At 40.5% G+C, this 26,349-nt stretch overlaps 1 protein-coding gene across 3 annotated transcripts in view; it reads right to left on the bottom strand.

Moving 5' to 3' along the window:
* UCHL5 (ubiquitin C-terminal hydrolase L5) overlaps nt 1-26,349 on the bottom strand; it is a 103,350-nt gene that overhangs the window by 19,402 nt on the left and 57,599 nt on the right. For 2 of the 3 annotated variants that reach the window (XM_089692630.1, XM_089692632.1), the window contains 2 exons: nt 19,249-19,359; nt 3,103-3,201 (listed from right to left, as the gene is read on the bottom strand). In XM_089692630.1, coding sequence (XP_089548756.1) covers nt 3,103-3,201; nt 19,249-19,359 — 210 coding nt within the window. Of the gene's footprint in view, nt 1-2,854; nt 2,911-3,102; nt 3,202-19,248; nt 19,360-26,349 lie in introns of all 3 variants that reach the window. The other variant, XM_089692631.1, reaches the window with a different exon arrangement.

The raw sequence follows: 26,349 nt of genomic DNA, 5'->3' as shown, positions 1-26,349 counted from the left end.
TGGAAGCTCTCTGCGGACCATGGCTTTTGCTGTAGAATGCGACTAAGAAAATGTCAGGAAAACCCTACTAGAACAGCTGAGCTTTATTTGGGGTTAATCAGAGGCACTTTAATTGATAGCAGGTGTGTACTGATTCCTATTTAACATGCTTTTGAATGAGATTGCTTCTGAACACAGCTACATCCCCAGTTATAAGAGGGTGTGCACACTTATGCAACCACATTATTTTAGTTTATGTTTACTACCCCCCCTAAAAGATTTCAGTTTGTTTTTCAATTGAGTTGTACAGTTTATAGGTCACATTAAAAAGGTGGAAAAAGTTCTGAAATTATTTCTCTTTGTCATTTTGCTTACATCACAGAAACCTGACATTTTAACAGGGGTGTGTAAGACTTTTTATATCCACTGTATACACATTTGGTTTATGTTGTTTTCTTGTGAACGCCAGAGGTATATTTAAAGTTCTATCCATTACCTATTCCAATTGATCCCCCACAGCAGCTGGCAGGAGAGGAGAGGAAGCAGGCTGCGCTGCTAGGAGGGGGAAGGGAGGAACCGCACATGGGCAGGGATGGCAGGCAGGGGCAGGGGCAGCGACAGCGTTTACTGGAACAGATCTCCTGTTTTTCCCTCCTTCTGGAGGAAATGATTGGAGGAGGAGAAGCCAGCTTTCAGCTGCTGCAGGTTCCCAGGGTTCAGCAAAGAGGGGACATGATCTACCCATTACCTTCCTGCGAGTGGTGGGTAGATCTCAATCAATAGGTTGCCAACTCCCAGTCTAAATGCTTTTAGTGGAATGGATCATAATTTGCAGTCATTCAACTTGGCTTAAAGAATATGTAAATCCAACATTTCATATTCCTGGTATGTGCCTGCTGTACCCTATACTTGTATGAAAAAGTATCCTGTTCTCTTTGTTTCCTTTATGTGAAATACCTGGTGATCCTGCCTGTCCCTGTGCTTCAGTATTAAAGACTGACTACACTAGGCATGAGAACAAAGCATGGTTAGTTCTTCAGCTTTCATTGGAACTCCATGTGCTCTCCTCCAATGATCAGACTTCTGCTGAATCCCCCACCCTGCACAGTCTTTCACTGGGAAGATCAATTTTTTCTGTTTCTCCTCCCCTAGCTCTTATGCAGCTGAAAACAGGTGGTATGTGATCAATTATAAAAAAAAAAAAAAAAGGGGGGGGGGGGGAGGAGGAAGGTGTATATCATGTTTTTTACATCTATACACAAATGTTTTGCCTTTCATTTCTATTTTAAACTGAATGAGTTGTTTAACAAGGTGAGGGTTTCCTAGCATTCAATGCTGTTATCCACTATAACCAATTCAGAGTACTGAAATGAGGATCAATTGTAACAAAAAAAAAAAAACACATACTTTTCCCCTCTGAAGGTGTTAATTTTCTGCTCAGTACACTAAAACGGATGGACTTGGAATACATGTCTAAAGGTAACATTCTATTTTGGATTCCAGGTAAGGGACACAAAGTATTGAAGCAAGAGGGTAAACCTAAAACAAGTGGGTTGCTTCCATTTGCTTTTCATTTTGCAAATGCTAGTTTCCTGACTGTTATGAGTCTGCTTCAGTCCAGAAAGATTATTTGTTTTAAGAATATATTCCGTACAGTAGTTTCTGTCTACCTCTTCTAACCTTTGTAGGCACCAGAAAGGTTAATATAGAGTGGTAGGTTTGCCTTTAAATAGGAAGAGGGAAGGGATGCTGGTTAGACTTGTACAGGAACCAGGCGCATGCGTGGTGTGAACTGTATGTTCTGCCTGTCAGTGGCGGAGCTTGTGCTTGGAGTTACCAGAGGTTTTTGAGGCTTGCTCCGGCCAGCGAGCCTGCACCATCCAAGCATCAAAGCACCAGCATCCATCCAGGCCTCACAAGCGGATGAGATGGGACATACATGTTTAATGCTTGAAAACGTCACGGTCATGTGAGTGCATTTATACTGGTTTTATTTTCTCTTAATAAAAAAAATTACACTAGGGGGCACTCGCGCTCTTTTTGTGTTTTGGTTTCTAAATTGCTCCTGCCGCCCAGGGAAAATTTTGAGGAGCATCAGCCACTATTCTGGACTGTTTTATACTCTGGACTCTTTTAGTGAGCGGAAGAGGTTTAATGGGGCTAGCGTAATCACTATTATATTTCTTTTTTTGATTTTGCACTTAATGACAGCCTTCATGTCGCTCTTAGAACGGTATCCTTTAATGTTTAAGCAACCATTAGTGACTGAAAAGGGCATACTGTTGTAGAATGAAAAAAAAAAAAAAATTCACATAAAAACATTTCAAATGTAACTATCAACCAGATATTATAACCTCTGTCACAAGGCTTCTTTTTCTAGTATGGAAACTCATTGCATAAAGATGGCTTTCCCCCAATCCCCCTAAATGTTAATTCTGGAAATCACTTGTTAATTCCATCTTATCCTGGGAAAAAATAAACTTTAAAGGAAGTGAGGTGGATGGGGAAATCTTTCCCGCTGCGCTATTGTTTGAGAGGAGTCGATCATTGTATTGACTCCTCTTGAACAGGACTGAACTAGCCAAATTTCAATCCATATATGGCCAGCTTAAAGTGGAGCTCCACTTTAAGGCCTCCTCCCCAGCTCTGGGTACCTGATTTTGACAGGTACCCACTCCCACTTCCGATCTGCCTCTGCAATCGGAAGTCCCGCCCCACCCCCTCCTCCCTGCATTCTTCTAGGGCACATGACCGGGTCCAGAAGACTGTGGGACCATTCACAACATGCAGCATAGCCCCTGGCACCCCCTTTTAATTTTCAGAAAACCGACTGGTGCTCCTCTAAGTATTAACTCTTTCAATGGAAGTTGCCTACTGCTTTTCATGGGAAGGTGAACATCATCTGTTGAGATCTTTTTTGGTTATCTTCTTCTGTTTGTATAGCAAAATAAAAAAAAAAAAAAAAAAACTACTTTAAAACCTCTTCAATAAAAATTACCTGGTTTAAAAAAAATGAAACCTTATTCCATAACTAAATTATACATTGTTTTTATAGTTTATACTGTAGTTTGTAGTCTAGTCCTACATATGTGGTAGAAAATCCCTTTGTCAGCTTCTTCTTACCTTTTCTACTAACGGTATTAATTGTTGGTGTTCTGCCAAAGTTTTTAATAACTCCATAATGAATGGAAGATAGTTGTGTTTCCGTCTGATATTTTCAATCTGGAAATAGCAAAATACAAAAAAAAAAAAATACATTTTAAAAAGGTACAACACAAAAAATGTATTTCTATACTAAAGCGGAACTAAAACCTCTTATACTTAAGGCCTTGTTCATACCATACGTGCAGAAAAACTGAAACGGACACACAGATTTCACTTACAGAGACGTCAGTTTACATCGGTTTTCGTGTGCGCTTCAATTAATTTTATACACATTGCAGATTCTTGCGCAGAAAAAAATGTGCACATGATACTAGTGTTGTGGTGTGAACAGGGCACACAGAGAAATGATTTTGTTGTGCTCTTGCAGAACACGTGCGGAAAGACTGACATGTCTGCATCATGGTGTGAACGAGCCCCTACAGTCAAGGAAGCTGCCATCTTAGCCTCTGTTTGATCTGCGTTCCCCATGGTGCTACACATGTGATCAGTTATGACACCAATCACTTGATGGCTTGACAATTAGGTTGAAAGAACAAGCAGCTGTGACAATTATCATTCCTGGCATGCCCTGATTGCAACGGTTTTGGGAAATCATTAAATTTAGTTTCCCTTTAAAAAAACTTAAGTTGGTCCTATTCTACACAGAAAGAAAAGATCTGCCTACAAAATAAAAGAAATCATGTTAACTAAACAAACTGTCTTGCAATCTATGGATGATTTTCTACTAAGGGTATAATCGCTTTACTTTAAGACTCCTTATTGCTGGAAAGTACCAGCAAGACAGAACAGACAGCAAAGGACACAGAGGAACCTGACATAGGTCATATTTTACATGTGCTGTAAGACTGTAGAAAATGTTGCAGAAGTATCACTCATGCCCCAAGTACAGACTACTTCAAACTTCCATACAATAATACAATGGAAAAAAATAGCTTAACCAAAATTCAAACCTTGAAAAATTAATTTAGGTTTAACCATTTGCTGTTCGTGGCAATTTTTTTTTTTTCCACACACAAATCTTAAATCAGCATTTTTTGCTAGAAAATTGCTTAGAACCCTAATTATGTTATGTTTTTTGAAGGCAAAGGCCCTGGAAAATAAGATGGTGGCCACTGCAATTTTTTTCATAATATTTGTGCAGCCATTTATCAAATGCATATTTTTAAAAAAATGGATTTTAGTGTACACAAATACAAAATAAATGCCTTATTGTTTGGTAAAATACAAAATATGGAGTTGCACTGAGTAAACAGATACCAAACATATAAAGACCTAAAATTGTGACAAACTATGTTACCTAAAATTTTTAATTGTTGACGCTTTAAAAGCCTTTACAGGTGATCAGTTTAGTAATAACCAAAAATTATGGTACTAAAATTCCTTTCTCCCACTCCAACGTTCACAGCAATTCCTCACATATGGTGGAATCACTGTTTACATATACGCACATGCAGGACCTACACACATTCACATCTGCATATAGGCTTTGGGGGTTGGGAGAAACAGAGGTGCTGAACTGAACAGGTGATCTTGGGCTGTAAAAAAAAATTAAACTAAGCTCATAGCAGCAGCTACAGCCACGAGCTTATTTTAACCACTTCAAGTGTAAGATGTGAAGTAGTGAATTAAAGTGATAGAATATGAGATAAAAGTACCAATAACCTTCTTCTCCAAGTGTATGTAAAGACATTTTTTTAAATGTTCATTGAAGAGCATATAAGGGTTAGACCTCTGGTAAAGACCACTGGCACCAGAGTAGAAAGTGATTAAAAAGGTGGGCATACACCCAATGGAGTCTTCATGGACTGGATTATGTTATGCCAGTGGGTGTATTACAGCCCAAAACCTTTAAAGTGTACTGAGGCCAACACAGTACACCAGGTGTTTGCCGTAAGCAGAGCACAGTGCCTTAAAGTGTTACTAAACCCATGACCCTGCATTCACTAGTCTGGTCTCCCACAATACAAAGAACATGGAAATGCAATTATTTTAGTATCTATAAACTGCTAAATACCTTTTCCCATTAGCAGTTAGAGCAGTCTTGTGACTTCTATCACTGTCCAGCAGAGCACTGGTTAAAGCTTGTAGGAGGAGTTTTCATTCTCGTCTGATTGTCCTATGAGGCTCCATAAATGCTATATAAATGGCAGGAACTGTAATTGTGGTCCTTAATTAGTGGGCCATTAACAATGTTTGAGAGCACCAGCAGTGTCTATTGTGTTGTGGACTAATGTGCTGCTGTGGTACTGTTTATGTCCACAAGATGGCGTCTGTTGAGGTACTGAGCATGTGCAGTTTTTTGTCTACAAGATGGTGTGTTGAGAAACTGAGCATGTGCGGGGGCCATTTTAATGGCCTTCTCTATATATAGAGGTGAAACAAATGGTAGGTGCCATTTTGCCACCCTGTGCAGCTGAGCACAACTTCCAGCCACTATATAACCTATTTTAAATTCTTTATACTCCTGACAAAGCTCTGTGTTCTGGAGCGAAACATGTAGAGATTCTTTTTTTCTTTGGGTCTTTCTTTGGGAGCAGAGCACTTTTTCAATGCACATGGTATTCGCTGCTCTCCTCCCTTTTTTTTGGAGAGGTCTGTACTGCATTTTACACAGTGAATCATTTGCTTTTCTGAAGACAGTTAAGTAGTTTTGGTGGCTATGGTGATGTATAGGGCTTATCCATGGGAGGCTGACATTTAAGCCTGTGAGTGTATCCTTATTGCATATCTGTAGCAAGATAGATTATACTATCTAATTAGTTTTGTCCATGGGGTAACCCCATTTCCTTAACAGAGATTATATATTCAAGCTGATAGGCTTATGATCAAACTACAGTGCCTCTTTCTATGCTGTCACTTCCTCTAAAACGATATGGTATTTGATTTGGTCTGGTGTTATTAACCATGTGGATGTAAGGTAAATAATTGCAATGGTATCCAGTTATATTGTTGTGCGCAGTACATTACACTCCAATAGGCATTAATTACAGCTGAGCATACATTTTTTATCAATTTGAATAAAGGTTATATTTTAGATTCATCAATTGGGCAGATGGTGCGTAGGGAAACACACCCTCGTCCAGTATAGATTTATATTTTAATGAGGAATCTTGACTGAATAAAAAAATCTTTTAAAAAATGGAAAAATGTCAAGTAAAATGGGTCTGCTTTCCTCTGAGAATTCCTAAACACTAGCAAGAAACACATACACACATCTATACAGCCCTATGAAAAAAGTTACAGTACCTTATTTTCACGCAGACAGCTGGGTACTGTAATCTACGGGGAGGCAGAAACCACAGAAGATACTCCCCTTCCCTTTGCCTACACTCTTCTCAGCAGTCTGACAACTCCCAGTGCCGACGTACAGTGCAGCTTAGTATCAGGAGCTCAGGTTCAACTCATAGCCTCTCTCTGCCAGGCCACCACGGCACCCATGAAGACCTCTGATGGCACCCCCCCGGTTGAGAAAGGCTGCTTTATACTTTAAGTATACAAGTTAACAACAGCCTTTATGGCTTTTCTTCCAGATGGAGATACTGATATAGAAATTAAAGCCTTCTCTGAGAAGCTGTCCTCTCTATCCAATGAGGAGGAAGACATTAGAATAAAATTTAAACACAAAAATTTAACTATTAAACATCTCAACCGTAATTGGGATATGTGCTTCTTAGAAGCATATATTAAACAAAATATTATCCTCTGTGGATTAAGAAGTAGAGTAGTGCCTGCTGAACATCTTCACAACAAACATTTTTTAATGTTTTGGAAGGCATTGTGTATAGAAAAAGGGATCACCACCAGTATGAAGGTAATTGTTGAGGAGAAACTCCATCTTCAAGAATTAAATTCAGCAATTGAGGAGAGTTCCAAAAATTCAGAACCATATAAAACCAATGAGAGTTTTGATAAATATAATGAGATTTTCAAGGAGGATGCAGATTAAGTAAAGAAAAACTTAAAAGCAACCAGTCTAAATTTAGGTGTGATCTGAAAGATTGGGAAACAGTTGAAATCTGCCATTTGTCTTTGCATAGGGGAAGAAGTCGCTCGAGAGGTAGAATTTCCCATTCAGAATCTAGATCAGTAGGAGATGGTCCCTCCATTGAAAGTGATAGTGACACTCAAACTAAATCAGTTTATTTTTTATAACTGGGAGAGAAGGGGGAATTAACATCAAGTCAAGTGCAGCAGGGAAAGAAAATACAAAATCAACAGAAGAAAAGAGGAGAGGGCCCAAAAGGACAAGGGTAAGAAATTCAGGAAGAAAAAGGCAGGACAAGTAGTCAAAATAAATATTAAATTCCCCATGTGAAGATCATAAAGTAATTAATTTGTCAGATTTTCCCCTCAAACAGAGACATATTAGTGTGTAGAACAAAGGGATGTAATTTTCGCTGACAATAAAGATGAATGAATTTGATATCTTTAAAGATATCAATTTATTCCTAGGAAAAGCTTATTCAGACTTTTGTATGATAAAGGTGAAGAGAACTCAGAACAAACAGATGGGAAATCAAAAGAAGATACTGAAGCATTAGACATATTAATGTTCTTGTATGAGGAAGGAAATTGTGAAGAGGGATGCAGTAAAGAACAAAATATTGCAGCTTTAGGAGAGCTGATCTGAAGCTAAAATCCAACAAGATGCCCATTTTCAGAAGCAATTGGATGGATTGGTCTCTTTTTGAACTCGCTATCCACTGATTTAAAACAATTAAAATTGGGATAAGCCAACATACGAAAAATTAACCAAGGAAGAAAGGAATTAAAAGGAGCTAAGGGATGCCAATAATATATTCATAAAATGAAGTGACAAGGGGGCAATGTAGTTATCCATAATGAAGAGCACTATGTAAAAGAGGTTAAACGTCAACTAGGTAACTTCAATACATATCGCAAATTGGCTGAAGACCCCTTTCCTACTTCAGTTAATAAAAACTTAATTTTAAATTCGATCTAGCAAGAAAAGAAGGCCTGCTTACTAAGAAAGAATATCTTTCTGAAAGTAGAAGAGTATAATAACCAAATTTTCTATGTGATCCCTAAAATTCACAAGGATCCTTTTAACCCCCCCGGCTGACCAATAGTGCCAGTCATTAAAGGTCAGTTAGTAAAAACAGGAAAACATATTGACTTTCTTCTTAAGGAAATAGTCCCTGGCCTTAGGTCTCATGTTCAAGATACTAATGTATTAAGTAAAATCTCAGAGTTGAATGTACCAGAGGGATCCCTATTAGCGAGGACTGACATGGAATCACTGTACATGTCAATACCCCACAGCTGTGGGAAAAGAGCTGTCCACTATTTTCTGGAAAGAAATTTCCCTAATATGGGGGTCACAGAATGAGTTTGTTATTGATCTATTGGAATCCACGTTGGTGAATATTTCTTCCAGTTTAGTGGCACTTTTTTCCAACAGGTAAGAGGAACCTCCATGTGGGCACTGTTGGCACCATCCTACTTGTGCCTCCACTTGGGGTTTTTGGAGGAAAAATGTGTATTATTCATCTATGTTTCATGACCATGTGAAACTGTGGCTCAGATACATAGATGACATCCTGATGATATGGATGGGGGATGTGCACAAGCTGACAGAATTCCTAGGCGAACTAGGTATTAATCTGAATATCAGATTGACATATACATATAACTATGAAGAGATTTCATTTTTGGACTTGAAGATCAGGCATAAGAATGGGAGGTTGTCCACCTGTACATATTGCAAACCTACTGTGGCTAATAAACTACTTAAAGCTGACAGCCACCATCCACACTCCCTGATCAATGGGATTCCAATTGGGCAGTTCTTGCGTTGTCGCAGGAACTGCTCAGAAACCCAGGAATTCAGAAAGGAAGCAACGGATCTGTATAAAAGATTTAAAGAACGAGGTTACTCTCACTCACAAATAAGAAGAGCCATAAGAAGGGCTTATGAAACTGACAGGGACAGTTTGCTTCCCCTTAAAGAAAGGTTAGAGCAAGAAAGACAGAAGGAGGCAGGAATACAATCACTAAGAATGATCACCAGGTTTGGTGCACAATGGGATGAAGTGAAGGGAATCCTTAGTAGGTGTCAGATACCGCCTGACGTTACCTTTAGCAATCCACAGGACAGGATTTCCCAGAGCGCGGAGTCTAAGCCCCAGTCTGCTTGTTCACCAGAGCCCCTGATGGTGGGGATGGACTTGGAGCAGACAGTGACCAGGTCGCGGCCCTGAGTACACCCGCCAGTGGTAGAGGGAACCACCAGAGGTATATACTTGGTAGAGAGCCTGACGTGAAGAGGCGGAAAGGCCTGAGCAGGGATAACCGGATCCATGCAGGACGGATGGATGGCAGAGTGGCAAGCGTGGTCAGACGGGCCGGTTCGGTAACAGAGGGGTCAGCGCGGTACAAGGCAGCAGGCAAAGAGTAGTCAGGTCACTCGCCGGGTTTGGTAACAGGAGTTCAGATTAATAGGAATATCCAAGAGAGTAGTCAAACGAGCCAGGGGTCAGAGCAGGAGATAGTCAGCAGAGGTCAGGATCAAGCAGGGTCGGCAATAAGTCAATGAGCAAGTACACAGGAAGAGGATAAATAGACCATATGGCAACTAGTGTCTGTGCAGAGCTGGTTTAAATAGGGCGCCCTGCGCCATCATTGGTGCCAGGCGCGTCCGCGAGTGCGCATCCACTGCCGCCCAGGTCCTAGCGCCAGCGGATTAGGGCACATTGGCGTTCTGCGCATGTGCAGATCCGTGCGCCGTCGCACTTGCTGACAGTAGCACGTCCTGATAGAATGCCTAGAACAGAGGAGAATTGTTGGCGATTATCCATAAATGGTGGCTAGAAGAGCACCAAACTTGGGAGATCTATTAGTGCACTCAAAATATACCCCAAGTAAAGATCCCACATAGTAGTCATCCTTCCCATGATCAAGGGGGATGTTCCCATGTGGGAAATGTCAAATGTGTCCTTATGTTGAGCAGATGGATGTCTATAATGACTCACATATTCAAACTCAGTTTAAAATTAACAGCTTGATTAACTGTTCAACCACTCGTGAATTGTATAGTCGTACCTGCCTATGCAGGAAAATATATGTGGGTAAAGCAAAAAGACAACTGAAGAGAAGAGTAGGGGAACACTTTAAAGATATAAGGAAAAAAATATACAGTAAGCGCTCAATAATAGTGGCAGCAGCTGAACATAAAGGAAAACGCATATAAAGTCCCACGATTCATAAATATAAAAATGCAGCGCTTAAAGAAAGTGATAAAAACACAGTCCAGTGAAAGAAGTGCTCCGTGATTCCTAGTGCAAATGGTTGAAATTTACACTAACCAGATAGCGTAAAAATATACGCATGTGTGTATAAATCCTGTGGAATCCCCTTCTCCACTCAGATCTGGTCAAAAGAATAGCCGGAAAAGGTAGATATCCTACGCCCTCATGTGGTGAAAGAGTGGTCCAGCAGGTCAGAGCGAGGCCAATCTGAGAAAGCCTCCCCCTTCACAGGAGATCCTTTAGGGCTGTGAAAAATGGAAGAAGCTCCTCACAGGAGACACAGGGGAGTACTCATAGTGTAGTAGGTGCCAGTCATTAAAGGTCATATGTTCCACCTCTGAGGAAGTGCGTGCGCACGAAACGCGTCAGGTGGGACCCAGGACGCCGTTGACACTAAGCCGCCGGTGCCACGAGGAGGCCCGGCGGCCATCTTTAATATCAAGGGGTCAGTGTGTTCATCCATATCTGCCTATACCCTGTTCATTGTGCACAGATGTTTTACAATAAAGCCTTACCTACTACACTATGAGTACTCCCCTGTGTCTCCTTTGAGGAGCTTCTTCCATTTTTCACAGCCCTAAAGGATCTCCCGTGAAGGGGGAGGCTTTCTCAGATTGGCATCGCTCTGACCTGCTGGACCACTCTTTCACCACATGAGGGCGTAGGATATCTACCTTTTCCGGCTATTCTTTTGACCAGATCTGAGTGGAGAAGGGGATTCCACAGGATTTATACACACATACGTATATTTTTACGCTATCTGGTTAGTGTAAATTTCTACCATTTGCACTAGGAATCACGGAGCACTTTTCACTGGACTGTGTTTTTATCACTTTCTTTAAGCGCTGCATTTTTACTTTAAAGATATAGACTCGCCGGCCACTTTATTAGGTACACCTGTTCAATTGCTTGGTAACATAAATAGCTAATTAGCCAATCACATGGCAGCAACTCAATGCAATTAGGCATGTAGATGTCGTGAGGGCAACTTGCTGAAGTTTAAACCAAGCATCAGAATGGGGAAGAAAGAGGATGTAAGTGATTTTGAACAAGGTATGGTTGTTGGTTCCAGACAGGCTGGTCTGAGTATTTCAAAAACTGCTGATCTACTGGAATTTTCACACACAACCCTCTCTAGGGTTTACTGAGTATGGTCTGAAAAAGAGAAAATAAATCGGCAGTTGTGTGGCTGAAAATGCCTTGTTGATGTCAGAAGTCAGAGGAGAATGGGCAGACTGGTTGCTGTGACATACAGATGGTAGGGTCAGAATTTGGCATAAACAACATGAAAACATTGAACCATCCTGCCTTGTATCAATGGAAAAAATTTTTTTCTTTTTAAAAAAAACAATATTTTCTCATTTTGGTCATAAAAATATCTAAAAAAAACTAAAATGTCGTCATAAATTTAGGCCAAAATGTATTCTGCTACATGTTTTTGGTTAAAAAAATCCCAATAAGTGTATATTGATTGCTTTTTGTGAAAGTTATAGCATCTACAAACTATGGTATAGATAATGGAATTTACATAGCTTTTACTTTCTGACTGCCCAGCACATTTCTTGAGGTGCTAAAATACCAGGATAGTACAAACACCCTCAAATGACCCCTTTTCGGAAATTAGACACCCTAAGCTGTCTGCTGAGAGGCATATTGAGTCCATGGAAGATTTATTTTTTTTCCACAAGTTTCTGGAAAATTACAAACTTTTTTTTTTTTTTTTTTACACGAAGTTGTCATTTAAATGATTTATTTCTCGCACAAGCCAAGGGTATATGTGGAATTACACCCCAGAATACATTCTGCTACTTCTACCAAGCATAGGGATACCACATGTGTGAGACCTTTTGGGAGCCTAGCCACATACAGGAGCCTGAAATCCAATGACCACTTTGAAAGCCTGAAGGTGTGTAACTTCCTCATTACACTTCCTCACTACCTATCACAGTTTCGAAGGCCCTGACATGCCAGGATAGCCCCAAACCCCCCCCCCCCAAATGACCCCTTTCTGGAAAGTAGACACCCCAAAGAATTTAAAAAGAGGCATGGTGAGTATTTTGCAGATCTCATTTTTTCTCACAAGGTTTTGAAATAGAAAAAAAATAGAAAAAATCTGTTTTTGTTTTTTTTCTTCATTTTCCAAAAACTTGTGGCAACAAATGAGATCTGCAAAATACTTACCATGCTTTTTATCAAATTCCTTGGGGTGTCTACTTTCCAAAAAGGGGTAATTTGGGGGGGTTAGGTGCTATCCTGGCATTTCAGGGCCTCCGAAACTGTGATAGGTAGTCTGGAAGTGTAATGAGGAAATAAAGCCCTTTAAAAGCCTGAAGGTGCTTATTGGATTTTGGGGTCCTGTACTTGGCTAGACCGCCAAAAAGTCTCTCACATGTGGTACCCCCATACTCGGGAGAAGTAGCAAAATGTATTTTGGGGAGTAATTCCACATATACCCACGGCATGTGTGAGCAGTAAATCATTTGACAATTTTGTGTAAAAAAATATATATATTTTTTTTGTCATTTTCCAAAAACTTGTGGTAAAAAACAAACTCTTCTATTGAATCAAAATGCCTCTCAGCAAATAGTTTGGGGTGACTACTTTCGAAAAAGGGGTTATTTTGGGGGGTGGGGGCGTTTTATGCCCAGCATTAGAAGTTTATGCCACACATCATTCACTCTTCTAACCACCTGAAGACCAAGCCTTTTTGTTCACATGAAAAAAATCTGTATTTTTTGCTAGGAAATTAATTTAAACCCCCAAACATTATATATTTTTTTAAAGCACACCCTAGTGAATAAAATGGTGGGTACTACAATTTTCCATGGCACATAGTACTCGCGCAGCGATTTTTCAAGAGCAAATTTTTTTTACAAAAATCCACTTTTTTTACTTTTAATGCACAAAAACACAATATATTGGCCAATTGTTTGGTAAAATATAAAAGATAATGGTATGCCGAGTAAATAGATACCAAACAGGACATGCTTTAAAACTGCGCATGCCCCGTGCAATGGCGACAAACTGCAAACATTTTTAATATCCATAGGCAGCGCTTTAAAAGCTACCATTTTAGATTTACAGAGGAGGTCTAGTGTTAGAATTACTGCCCTTGATCTGACGTTCATGGCAATACCTCACATGCATGGTGCAACCGCTGTTTACATAACGGCACAGGGTCAAGGCGCGTGCACACAGGTGTGCGCGCATGGGAGGGGCAATTTTTTTTTAGTTATTTTGATTTTTTTTTAAATTATTTTTACATTGTACCTTTTTTTTTTTGATCACTTTTAATGCTATAACAGGGAATGCAAATAACCCCTATAACTTCAATTGGCATTGTCATGTATACTTTTTTGAGAAATCTGGGGCCCTTACATTATCTAATCAAAACAAAATCGGTGTGATCAGATGCATTCCCAATTTACAAATGGCGCTGTTTATATCCTGCGAAACTGAAGTGATGAAATGCTTGTAGCTTCTGAATTCTTAGACTATAGAGATGATTGGCACCATTCTGGTCTCCAATCAGCTCTATGGTCAGCTGGCAGAAACACCGGCTGCATTCTCAGGTTCCCCTGATGGCACGGGACTGTCCGAGAAGGCCGTGGAAGGCAGCGGGGGAGGGGGGGGGGACATCATCTACCACTGCTTGTAAAAGCAATCTTGCAGCCAATTAGCCACTAGGATTGCTTTTACATGAAAGCCGATCGCTGGCTGAAAAAAATTATACCAGGATGATGCCTGCAGCTGTAGGCATCATCCTGGTATAACCATTCAAATCCAGTGATGTACCAGTACATCGCTGGTCCTTGTTGCTTATATATGCTATGTTCTTTTTTTTTTTTGTATGCAGCCTGTGGAATGAATGAAAAAATGAGAAGAAATCTCTGCCAGAAAAAGTATGTGGTATGCCCACCATTAGAATATACCACCCTGCATCCATCCACTTCTAATGGTGGTCACACATTAGGTCACACTTTGCCACAAGTGCCAGTTCCAAGATTGAATAAATGTCTAAATAGTGGCACGCTTGAATAAAAACTGTCCACGTATAAGTGGTACCCCATATGGAGAAATGATGACACCAAGTCCCAAACTATCTTGCCACTGCTCCCCATGTAGTCTGGGCATCCAGGGGGGGCTCCACATGACTATCTTTTCCCTTGTAAATCCAAAACTTATAAGTATAGCCTGTTGTCCTCTCACAGGTCTTCTACATCTTGACCCCAAATCTGGCACGCTTGCAGGGGAGAAATTGTTTGAATGCAAGGCAGCCAGAAAAATTAATGAGGGACTCCTCAACGCAGATGTTTTGCTGGGGAGTATAGACATCTGCAAATTTTAGGTTAAGGTGATTTGCGAGGGGCTGAATTTTGTGGAGCTGGTCAAATTCATGGTCACCCCGAGGATGACAGAGTGTATTGTCGCTGAAATGCATAAAACACATTATACTCTCATATCTATGCCTGGCCATGGCAGCATAGAACACGGCATATGATGAATCAGGTCTGCGGACCAATACAACCGCAATTCATTTCTTTTAGTAATGCCCATGTTGAGGGTTAGGCCCAAAAAAATGTAAATTTGAAAACCGTAATGAGTTTCCATGCGAATGATCTGGCAAGGTTTGAATTTGGGTTGGCGGCTATAAATTGTTGTGCATATAAATTGCTTTGATCCACAATCAACGCATACAGATATTCCGTGAAAAACAGCTCCAAAAATCAAGGAGGTATGTGAAAGACCAGGATGTACTAGAGCGCTGGTACTCGCCAGTTCACCAAAAGGAAGAGCGGCACTAGTACTGGCACTCTGCTGCATATGAGAGCCATCAAAATTTACCGGCAAGTGCTAACAGAGATCAGGCCTGATTCTGCGAACACTGGGGTTTTGTGTGCAATGTATCAAGTGACCGTGACCTACTGACACTGCACTTGCTGGGGGGGGGGGGGGGTAAGCGTAGGGGCTAAACGCAGGTGCTGGCAGGTGCCGGGGCTGATCCCGCTAACGCTGCATTTTTGGGGACGCTATATTAATGTGAACGCTGGTATAGTGCTGATCTGATCAAAGATATTGACCAGTTCAGATGCTATACTAGCAATGGAAGATTATTGTACATGAGCGTGTTCCTGGCAATCAAGGGGTTAAATGTGATGACTGTTGTACTGACGGGCAATCTGACGCTATCTGGGAGGGGTGTGAAAACCACGGGAGCGCAAATCACACACATATATATATATATATATATATATATATATATATATATGTGATTTTGCGTACCCATGCCGCCCTTTAGCAGTATTTCTGCTGTAGAGTGGTCAGGAAGCGGTTACAGAAGAGGTTTGTGTTACGGCGTGCCGCCCTGCAAACGTTTTAATGCAGTGGCTGGGGCTCAAGTAGTTAAAGAACCTATTCACAGCAGAAGAAAAAGCAGGTGCAAAATGCACCAGGGAACCACATTTTAGTCCCAGATGTGAATACAGAACTGAGACAGGACTTCTCCCACAATGGGGGGGGGGGGGGGGGGGGGAGGGTGTTTGAACCACCCACAGACCTTAAAGCGAAACCTTCAGCTGTTTTTAAAATATAACACCAACATCTTAGAAAAAAATTAAAACAATTCAAAAACAGAATCCCTGAGTTGGAAAAAGAATTACCCCCATGTGTCAGTATTTTGTTGAACCGCCTTTTACTTTAATTACATCCTTTAGTCTGTTGACATTTCTCTACTGACTTTAGTCTGTTGGGATAGGTCTCTACTGACTTTGCACATCTAGACTTTGCAATATTTGCCCACTCTTCTTTGCAAAACTACTCAAGTTCAGGTAAATATGATGGTGACCCTTTGTGGAATGCAGTCTTCAAGTCATTCCACAGATTTTCAATGAGGTTTAAGTCTGGGTTTTGACTAGGCCATGCAAGGACATTAACCTTTTTCTCTTTCAACCATTGTGTGGTCATTTTTGCTGTGTGCTTTTGGTCACTGTCATGTTAGAAGTTAAACCTTTTTCCCATTGACAACTTTCTGGCAGAGGGCAGCAGATTTTCCTCAAGAATTTGATGGTAGTTTGCCCCATACATTTTCCTTCTATCCTGACAAGTGATCCAGTCCCTGCTGCAGATAGATTCCCCATAACAGGATAATACCACCTTCATGCTTTACTATAGGAATGGTGGCATTTGCATGGTGAGCTGTATTGGATTTCTGCCATATCGTTTAGTGTTGAGGCCAAATATTTCAATTTTAGCCTCATCTGACCATAGCACCTTTTTCCATGTGGCCTCAGAATCAAGGTGCATTTTGGCAAAGCTCAGTCCTGACTGCATGTGGTCTTGCTTGAGGAGTGGCTTTTTTCTTGCAACCCTCCCATACAAGCCACATTTGTGGAGAATTTGTGATATTGTCACATACACACAATGACCACTCTTTGTCATAAATTCCTGCAACTGCTTCAGAGTTGCTGTAGGCCTTTTGGTAGACTCTCTGACCAGTTTCCTCCTTGCTCTTTCATCCAGTTTGAATCAACATCCTGATCCAAGGAGGGTCTGTGTTGTACCAGATACCTTCCATTTCCTAACAATAGACTTCACTGTGCTTCTAGGCATTACTAAAGTAGTTGAAAATTTTTTGTATCCATCTCCTGACTTGTGCCTATCCACAAATTTATCCCAGAGATCCTTTAACAGAGCCTTGCCACCCATAGTTGATTGTTTGCAACAGTTGCACTACCAGTGACTGAAATGCTCCAAGAAAGCTCTTTTCATGCTGAGCTAATCAAAATTACCACAGTTGATCACAGGTGAAAGTCAAATGGCTTTGTGTGCTATTGAGCCAGCGATTAGCTACACCTGATGGAGTTTACAAGTCATTTTTAGGAGAGGGGGGTGATCCTTTTTCCAACTCAGTAATTCTGTTTTTGAATTTTTTTCTGACATGTTGGTGTTATGTCTTTCACTTGGATGTTATAAGCTGCACTGAGTAAATATGGTTAGATAAAACAAAAACTGTGTGTCTTCATTTCAGGCTGCAAAGCAACAAAATGTGATTTTAAAGGGGAGGCGATTCTTTCCTATACCCACTGTATCTGTGTCCCAATATATAGAAGCTGAATTACAGAGTTTAGCTTGGTAGTCCATATTAAAAAGTATTTCTGATTTTACAAATGGAGCTTGCTTATTCGGTCTTGAGCTACTAGCTATAGCCTCTGTTTTTCTAGACCCTCATTCTTATCTCTATCCTATTTAACACCAGTTGTGCTGCCTTTTATCATGCAGTTAAAGCAGTATTAAACGCAAAAGCAAAAATGTATTAAATTTTTTATATTGCAGCTTACCATATTTTAGGTGTGATGATTGTATTTGTTTCTTTTTTTAGAAAGATTTAGTACGAGGACCGATCATTTGATTTTTGTAGCGTGTACACAACTTTTGACATCCAAGTCAGACTTTCCAAACTATAATTTCCAAAATTTTTCTCATACGTGAACAGAACTAACGATTTTCATTTAATGTGTACTGCTTTCATATGAATACAAAAGACTGTGCATGATCAGAAACCAACAATTTACACAACATTTCTATATCAAACAAAAAAAACAAAAAAGCCTTTATCATTTGAGAATTTTCATACAATTAGTACCACCCTCAGGTTCTACTTGGATGATTGTTTGCCCAATTATCTTATAATGTGTACACAGATTTATTTTTTTTTAACAAAACAAGCTCTCCAGTAAGTTGTATCCATTTACATAGATGAGACAAGCCACTTAACACTGGCAGGGGTGATTAAAGTGATCAGCTTTTATTTATTCATGCAACATTTTTATCCCAATAGGAAAAAAATTGGTTTCCTGTACCTGACTATAAAGTGTGAGATGGAGTTTGCTTCCAATTTTTAGTGTATCTAAGGCTAGCCACACATTATATAATTTTCTTGTACAATTTTCCCTTAGGTTTATCAAAACCATATAATATCAGTTCAAATTTAAACACTCTCAAATTTGTATGCAATCAGGCAGGCCCTTGAACTATATAGCTGAAGGTAAATCAATTAGTGGAAGGAATAGTGCCTCATCATTGGTATTAGTGGAAGGAATAGTGCCTCATCATTGGTATTAGTGGAAGGAATAGCGCCTCATCATTGGTGTCAGTGAGAGGAATCGTGCCCCATCATTGGTATCAGTGGCAGGAATAGTGCCCTATCATTAGTATCAGTGCCCCATCTTTGGTGTCAGTGGGGGGAATCGTGCCCCATCATTAGTATCAGTGGGAGGAATAGTGCCCTATCGTTGGTGTCAGTGGGAGGAATAATGCCCCATCATTAGTATCAATTACACTTGCTGACCAATGCTCTAGTATGGTGCTGCTGCAGCCAGCATATGTGGTTTCAGCACCACCTCTACACTGCACACTTACCGGCCGCTCCTTCACTCGATTTTCGCGGGGCCGCTCGGCTCCGGCCCCTCGCCGGTGATTGGCCGCCTGTGTTCTTTTCCTGAGCTACAGTTCTGGTGGCCAATCACCGGTGAGGAGGCGGAGCCAAGCAGCCGCGTTAACATCCAGTGGCTGAACTGAAGGAGCAGCCGCGCTTCCTGGACCGGATCGTCATGGGACCGGATACAGGTAAGAAACAGCAGCCCCTGCCCACCCCTGTACTTAGTGTCCCTTCCGTTGGAAGGGGGGGGCGTCAGTATGCCATATACTGGCGTATAAGACGACCCCCGACTTTTGAGAGGATTTTCAAGGGGTAAAAAGTCGTCTTATACACCGGAAAATATGGTAAAAAACTTCAGGTAGCCAACTATTAAATGCAATACATTAAAATAAAGCTAACCTTATATCGCTTAGTCTTTTGGTTCTCTTCTTCAAGGAGGAGCTCATATTTAGCAATTTCAGATTTAATTGAGCTTACAAAACTACAATGATCCATTTCCATTGGCTGCACCTGTCAATAAGCAGAAAAAAAAACATAGATGGAATTAGGTGGACACTTGCCTGCAGACAAATTAATTTACAATCTGTAGCCCAAATGCAAAATGGTCAGTCAATGAGATAAAGTGTAAGCCCAGTCAAAACTATTTTTTTTGTAGTTCTGGACAATGTGGGCTGGAAGCCCTGTCATGTTTTTACTGCTATCTGGGGCTTTGCTAAAGTGATTTGCACTCATTGTCATGATGATCATATCTTCAGCAGCCAGAAAAGAGGGAAATTTGCAACAGAGCACAGACAGTAAAAAAAACAAAAACAAAAAAAAAAAAACAGGACTTTTAGCCTTCCACTAAAGCACTTTCTTGTCTGTGTTTCATGTCTGGTGAAACCATTGCCACTAGGCAGTATGTGAGGGAAAATCTCTCTAATGTAGTCCCAAATAGAAGATATTCTACTCTTTCCCAAACTCTATCCAGAACTGAAAGAAAACCAAAATGTTGGACATACAGTTTTACGGTTTCAATGAACACCAACCTACAGCATTTAGCATGGAGGCTGGTGAGAACAAGCTCTAAGGCATGTTTACATATGTGGTTAGGGGTTGGTAGAAAAAAAAACAAAAAAAAAAACACTGTTCAATTGCATGCTTTTACCACCGCCTGACCACAAATGTAAACCACTCCTGCTCAAACCGCAAAGGCAGCAGAGGGATGTATATATGCTGCAAAATGCGCGCATTGCAACTACTGGTGTAAGGTTTAAGGGGTTAAAACTGGGGTTGAGAAAAATAATAGTACCTTCTCACCTCTGGTCTAATGCATTCTGTAAATTTTCTCATACAATGAAGGGATCCCATCATTTATCCACCCCTCCTTTTCCTTACCTATTCACAGATTGAGGTTTTCTGTTCACAGAATACAAAATGTTCTGTAATTAGACAAGGGGAAAGAAAAGGACAAGGAAAAACAACAGGATCCCTTCACTGCATGAGATTTGCAGCTCTCAACACCTCTATTAGCTGCACCTCTGGAAATACAACACCGGCTGTATTATTCAGTAAGTACTAATGAATTATCCAATAAACAGGACCAAGCTGAGAAATAAACAAACACACTTCAAAAGGCAAAATTTGCCTTTGTATATTGAATTTGTATAGATGTATGTGGCAGGAGTTCCTCTTTAAAACAAGTTTAGTGAAAATGCTGAGTTAGAGACCAGATCTCAATCCAATAGAAAATGCGTCATTGGACTTGAAAAACGGGTCTTTACTCAAGATCCTCATTGAAGCTGACAAAACGGGGGCAGTTTTGCACAGGGAAAAACTGAAGTGTCCAGATGTGCAAACCTATAAGACCTCACCACCAGATATATGACTGTAATTGCTGCCATAGGTGCGCCCACTAAATACTGATCTGAATAGAGAATGTACTTACACAATCAGTTACTTTTTTTTTTTCCCATTCAGTTAATAGCCCCCGCCAGCTTCAGACTCCCAAAGCTGATAAAATGGTAAACCCATCTTATAAGAACATGGCTGTACTTTATAAACGTGTAGTGTTTTTTTTTTTTTTTTGAACAGCGGTATGGCCATACTGCAGCTTTTTAAATTTGCCGGATGTGTAAACATTGTATACCCATGGACCAATTTTCATACGATGGATCATGGATCACAATTATGGGTTCTCTCTAAATTTTATCTTTATGTACCATAAACTGCCCACTCGCTATAAGTCCATAAAAATGTGACCAACTGAATGAGCACTTACAACTTGTGCTCTCAATGATTCCATTCAGCTGGTTACATAATAGTGATCACATTATATTGTAGCAGGTTAGTGGTATGTAGTTTCTAGCACAAAAAGAAATTAATTAATTACATGGGTCGATTTTCTTACGATTTTTCATTTGAAAATCGGACCTAAGAATAATAGGACAATTTTCGCTCTGTTAGTGGAGCAATGGCACCAGCTGATTTTTCTGGTTCCTCCCGATTTCGTTTATCGGGCATGCTGGAAAATTTGAAATTTTCTAAATCATTGGTAGCACCATCGGATTACAGAACGAACGATGTTTTTGACTGAAAAATCGTTCGGAATTCGACCCATGTATGGCCTGCTTTAGTTCATTAATTCACATCTGTGTGGCCCAGTACAAATAGTGAATATTTGTGCTAAATGGTAATGTTAGAATCATGGAGCCTTTTTTTGCTGAACTCTTTTCAAAACTGAAGCACTGCCATAACATGGAATTGAACTCTAAAAACCGCTGGCAAGGAGGGTTTTTTTTAATAACAGAAGAGATTATTGGTCTGCTGTGCATACTAGCCATAAAGCTCATGGGGATCCATTTATTTAAAAGAAATAGAGTTTAATTCCGCGTCACTGAACTGACAAGTATACAGAAAGGAAATTTGACGCTCATTTATAGCATGCAATTATGAGGGTCTTTCACTTAAAAGTATTTAAAGTGGCACTACACTCACATTTAAAAAAAAAAATAAATGCAGTATGTCTAAATATAAGTAGAATGTACCTATCTCTCTTTTCCCTTTTTTAATCTCTCAAATACAAGCTTTTCTGCTATCCCAGATTTCCTGTTCTAGGGTGGCTACCTTTGTTCTCCATGGCCTCCTTGTGTATGTGAACGTAGCTGCCCTTTCCTGCTCACCCCCCAAAATAGACTACACACCTTCAGACAAATTCAGCTACAGTCAGGTCCATAAATATTGGGACATCGACACAATTCTAACATTTTTGGCTCTATACACCACCACAATGGATTTGAAATAAAACAAACAAGATGTGCTTTAACTGCAGACTGTCAGCTTTAATTTGAGAGTATTTACATCCAAATCAGGTGAACGGTGTAGGAATTACAACAGTTTGCATATGTGCCTTCCACTTGTTAAGGGACCAAAAGTAATGGGACAGAATAATAATCATAAACTAGAAAAGCTACAATTTCTGGGGAAATTGTGTGAAGTGTTCTTGCCTCCACCAGTGGTCTACAACTGGAGTGGGCGGAGTAACTGGGTGGAGTGGCTTGAGTAACTGTTGTGTGGTTGGAGTGGCTGGAGTAACTGTGAAAAGGTTGGACTGGGCAGAGTAACTTTATGGAGTGGGCAGAGTAACTGTTTGGAGTGTTTGGAGTGAGTAAAGATAGTAAACATTACACTAACCAACCGATTGATCAAATTTAAAAAGTGCACATGGCAAGCTTGATAGAGTGAGAAATGCATTTCAACTTTTATTTTTCAGCTCACACTCTAGTTTTTGTCACTCTGCTGCCTGCTTACACACCTGGGTTCCTATGGCAACTCACTCTACAGCAAGGGCAGAGAAGAGCGATTAAAAACAAACTGCTCCAACTTGTTCACTTCACTGGCGGTTGCCATCTTCAAATGGTTGTAGTTTAAAAATTATAAATCCTACCCCGAAGAGCTTTATATTGTGAGAATCACAAGACCCAGACCTACATTTTGATGCATAGTATATGCATCAAAAATGAAGGCACAGTCGCAGTTTAGAAATTGCCCTTCAAATTTGAGGTGGCTAGAGTGGAGTTTCAATGAATGTCAATGGGCGTCGTGAGTTGCAAACAAATGGTCATATTGTGAAAACTACCAGGACTATGGCTTAGCCGTGGACCTTTTTAGTGGCAGCAGGGATAGCTGAATGTTTTGATATAAAATTTGTGTAGGTGGGCTTGAAAATGAGGGAGTGATGGCAGTTTAGAAATCATGTCCTGATTTTTCAGCTCACACTCTAGCTTTTGTCAGCTCCCACTCTAGTTTTGAACATTCCGCCATTCATTCCTATGGGACCAATTTCACCACAAAAACACCGATATTTCGTGAACCATTCTGCGAAACGTTCCACAAAGTAATAGAACACCAATCGGGAACAATCCGCACGTTTCGGTATATTACTGTCTATGTAGTGTAAAAACTGTGGGAGGAGTTAGGGTGGTAAATTTGGCTATAATAATAAGAATATATTTGTGAGATAACAGTAAGTGGTCTTGCCATGCAAGAACACTTAATCAAACTTTCACTTTTTAATACTTGGTTGCAAATCCTTTGCAGTCAATTACAGCCTGAAGTTTGGAACGCATAGACATCACCAGACGCTGGGTTTCATCCCTGGTGATGCTCTGCCAGGCCTCTACTGCAACTGTCTTCAGTTCCTGCTTGTTCTTGGGGCATTTTCCCTTCAGTTTTGTCTTCAGCAAGTGAAATGCATGCTCAATCGGATTCAGGTCAGGTGATTGACTTGGCCATTGCATAACATTCCACTTCTTTCCCTTAAAAAACTCTTTGGTTGCTTTTGCAGTATGCTTTGGGTCACTGTCCATCTGCACTGTGAAGCGGCGTCCAATGAGTTCTGAAGCATTTGGCTGAATATGAGCAGATAATATTACCCGAAACATTTCAGAATTCATCCTGCTGCTTTTGTCAGCAGTCACATCATCAATAAATACAAGAGAACCAGTTCCATTGGCAGACATACATGCCCACGCCATGACACTACCACCACCATGCTTCACTGATGAGATGGTATGCTTAGGATCATGAGCAGTTCCTTTCCTTCTCCATACTCTTCTCTTCCCATCCCTCTGGTCCAAGTTGATCTTGGTCTCATCTGTCCATAGGATGTTGTTCCAGAACTGTGAAGGCTTTTTTAGATGTCGTTTGGCAAACTCTAATCTGGCCTTCCTGTTTTTGAGGCTCACCAATGGTTTACATCTTGTGGTGAACCCTCTGTATTCACTCTGGTGAAGTCTTCTCTTGATTGTTGACTTTGACACACACATACACCTACCTCCTGGAGAGTGTTCTTGATCTGGCCAACTGTTGTGAAGGGTGTTTTCTTCACCAGGGAAAGAATTCTTCGGTCATCCACCACAGTGGTTTTCCGTGGTCTTCCGGTGTTGCTGAGCTCACCGATGCGTTCCTTCTTTTTAAGAATGTTCCAAACAGTTGTTTTGGCCATGCCTAATGTTTTTGCTATCTCTCTGATGGGTTTGTTTTGTTTTTTCAGCCTAATGATGGCTTGCTTCACTGATAGTGACAGCTCTTTGGATCTCATCTTGAGAGTTGACAGCAACAGATTCCAAATGCAAATAGCACACTTGAAATGAACTCTGGACCTTTTATCTGCTCATTGTAATTGGGATAATGAGGGAATAACACACACACCTGGCCATGGAACAGCTGAGAAGCCAATTGTCCCATTACTTTTGGTCAGGGTGGATAAAAATCAATGATTTTAAAAAAAAAAAAATAAAAAAAAATCAGTTTTTTTTTAATTAAATGCTTTTTGAGAAAAATATATTAACATCCAAAGGTTATTCCATCATGAAATAAAGATTAGTTTTTCAAATATGTAGAATAAGGCTGTATATGTTTAATTTTTTTGGTAAATAAATTCCATTAATCCATTCACAATGTCATGCTCTTCCAGAGGTTTTTGTAAGATTATTGGGCAGTTTCTCTGCCTACAAGATATTATCACAGATGCTTGGTTTACTTTTGCAGTTCTCAAAACTGAATTTGACTCAACGGAGATCACATGCCTCCTCTTCACAGCAAAAATGTTATAACATGAACAGAGTTAAGAAAAAGACCTTAATCCTAACTTCTACAAACCTATGAACACAGAATCAACCCCTTCAGTGCTAAGTTTCAAGAAGTTCAGTGAATAGAATAGAAACAATATTTTTCTGATTGTTTGGAGTGGAATAGATCTGCACAAGAAGAAAGTGAAACTAAGTGTGAGGAGGAAGGGGCTGACAGTCTAAGTTTCTTAAAATATATATATTTTGTTTAGCCAAATTAGTTAACAAACATGGATGTTTAAGCAAATAACATATGCTGTAATGTTATTGTTTCAGTTGAATAAATCTATTTAAATTGTTAATATTAACGTAATGATTATTTTTCTCCTTCCTAAGTACAACAGAAAAGTTGTCCAAACATGAATGATTAACCTATTAAACTGGAGATAAAAAAAACTACCGTATATACTCGAGTATAAGCCGAGTTTTTCAGCACATTTTTTGTGCTGAAAAACGGCCCCCTCGGCTTATACTCGAGTCAACGTCTGCAGATGACATGCCGTCCCTGTCATCTGGACACACCCCCGGGATCAATCCTCGCTGGTGATTGGCCGCCGGAACTGTAGCTTAGGAGAGGCACACAGGCGCCCAATCACCGGCGAGGAGGTGGAGCTTGGAGAGGAGGAGCCAAGCGGCACCGCGAAGATCGAGTGAGTGAAGAGGAGGAGAGCGGCCGGAGAAGGAAGACATCTGACCGGTAAGTGTGTACCATGGGAGAGGGAGGGAGCGAGCGAGCCCAGGCTGGAGCAGGGGTCACCAACGATGGGGCACTATTCCTCCCCCCACTGACACCAACGATGGGGCACTATTCCTCCCACACTGACACCAATGATGGGGCACTATTCCTCCCCCCACTGACACCAACGATGGGGCACTATTCCTCCCCCCCACTGACACTAACGATGGGGCACTATTCCTCCCACACTGACACCAACGATGGGGCACTATTCCTCCCCCCATTGACACCAAAGATGGGGCACTATTCCTCCCACACGGACACCAACGATGGGGCACTATTCCTCCTCCCACTGACACCAACGATGGGGCACTATTCCTCCCCCCACTGACACCAACGATGGGGCACTATTCCTCCCCCCTCGGCTTATACTCGAGTCAATAGTTTTTCCCAGTTTTTTGTGGTAAAATTAGGTACCTCGGCTTATATTCGGGTCGGCTTATACTCGAGTATATACGGTAATATGAAAAGTTCTTATTCTAAAAATCTTCATCTACTTGCATATTAAAGTTATACCAGCAATAATTAGTCTTTATGTAGAAAACTATGATTTAAATCAAGCCTTACTGACTAGTTATATAAATCGTGATTTAAATCAGTTTGATTTAAATCAAATCCACCCTGCTTTTGGTCCCTTAACAAGTGGGAGGCACA

Source organism: Staurois parvus, unplaced genomic scaffold (genome assembly GCF_062004578.1).
Source record: "Staurois parvus isolate SC_StPar_1 unplaced genomic scaffold, SC_StPar_1.0 ptg000597l, whole genome shotgun sequence".
Lineage (NCBI taxonomy): Eukaryota > Metazoa > Chordata > Amphibia > Anura > Ranidae > Staurois > Staurois parvus.
The sequence above is the reverse complement of the archived record's forward strand: the minus strand, read 5'-3'. Positions and strand labels throughout refer to the sequence as shown.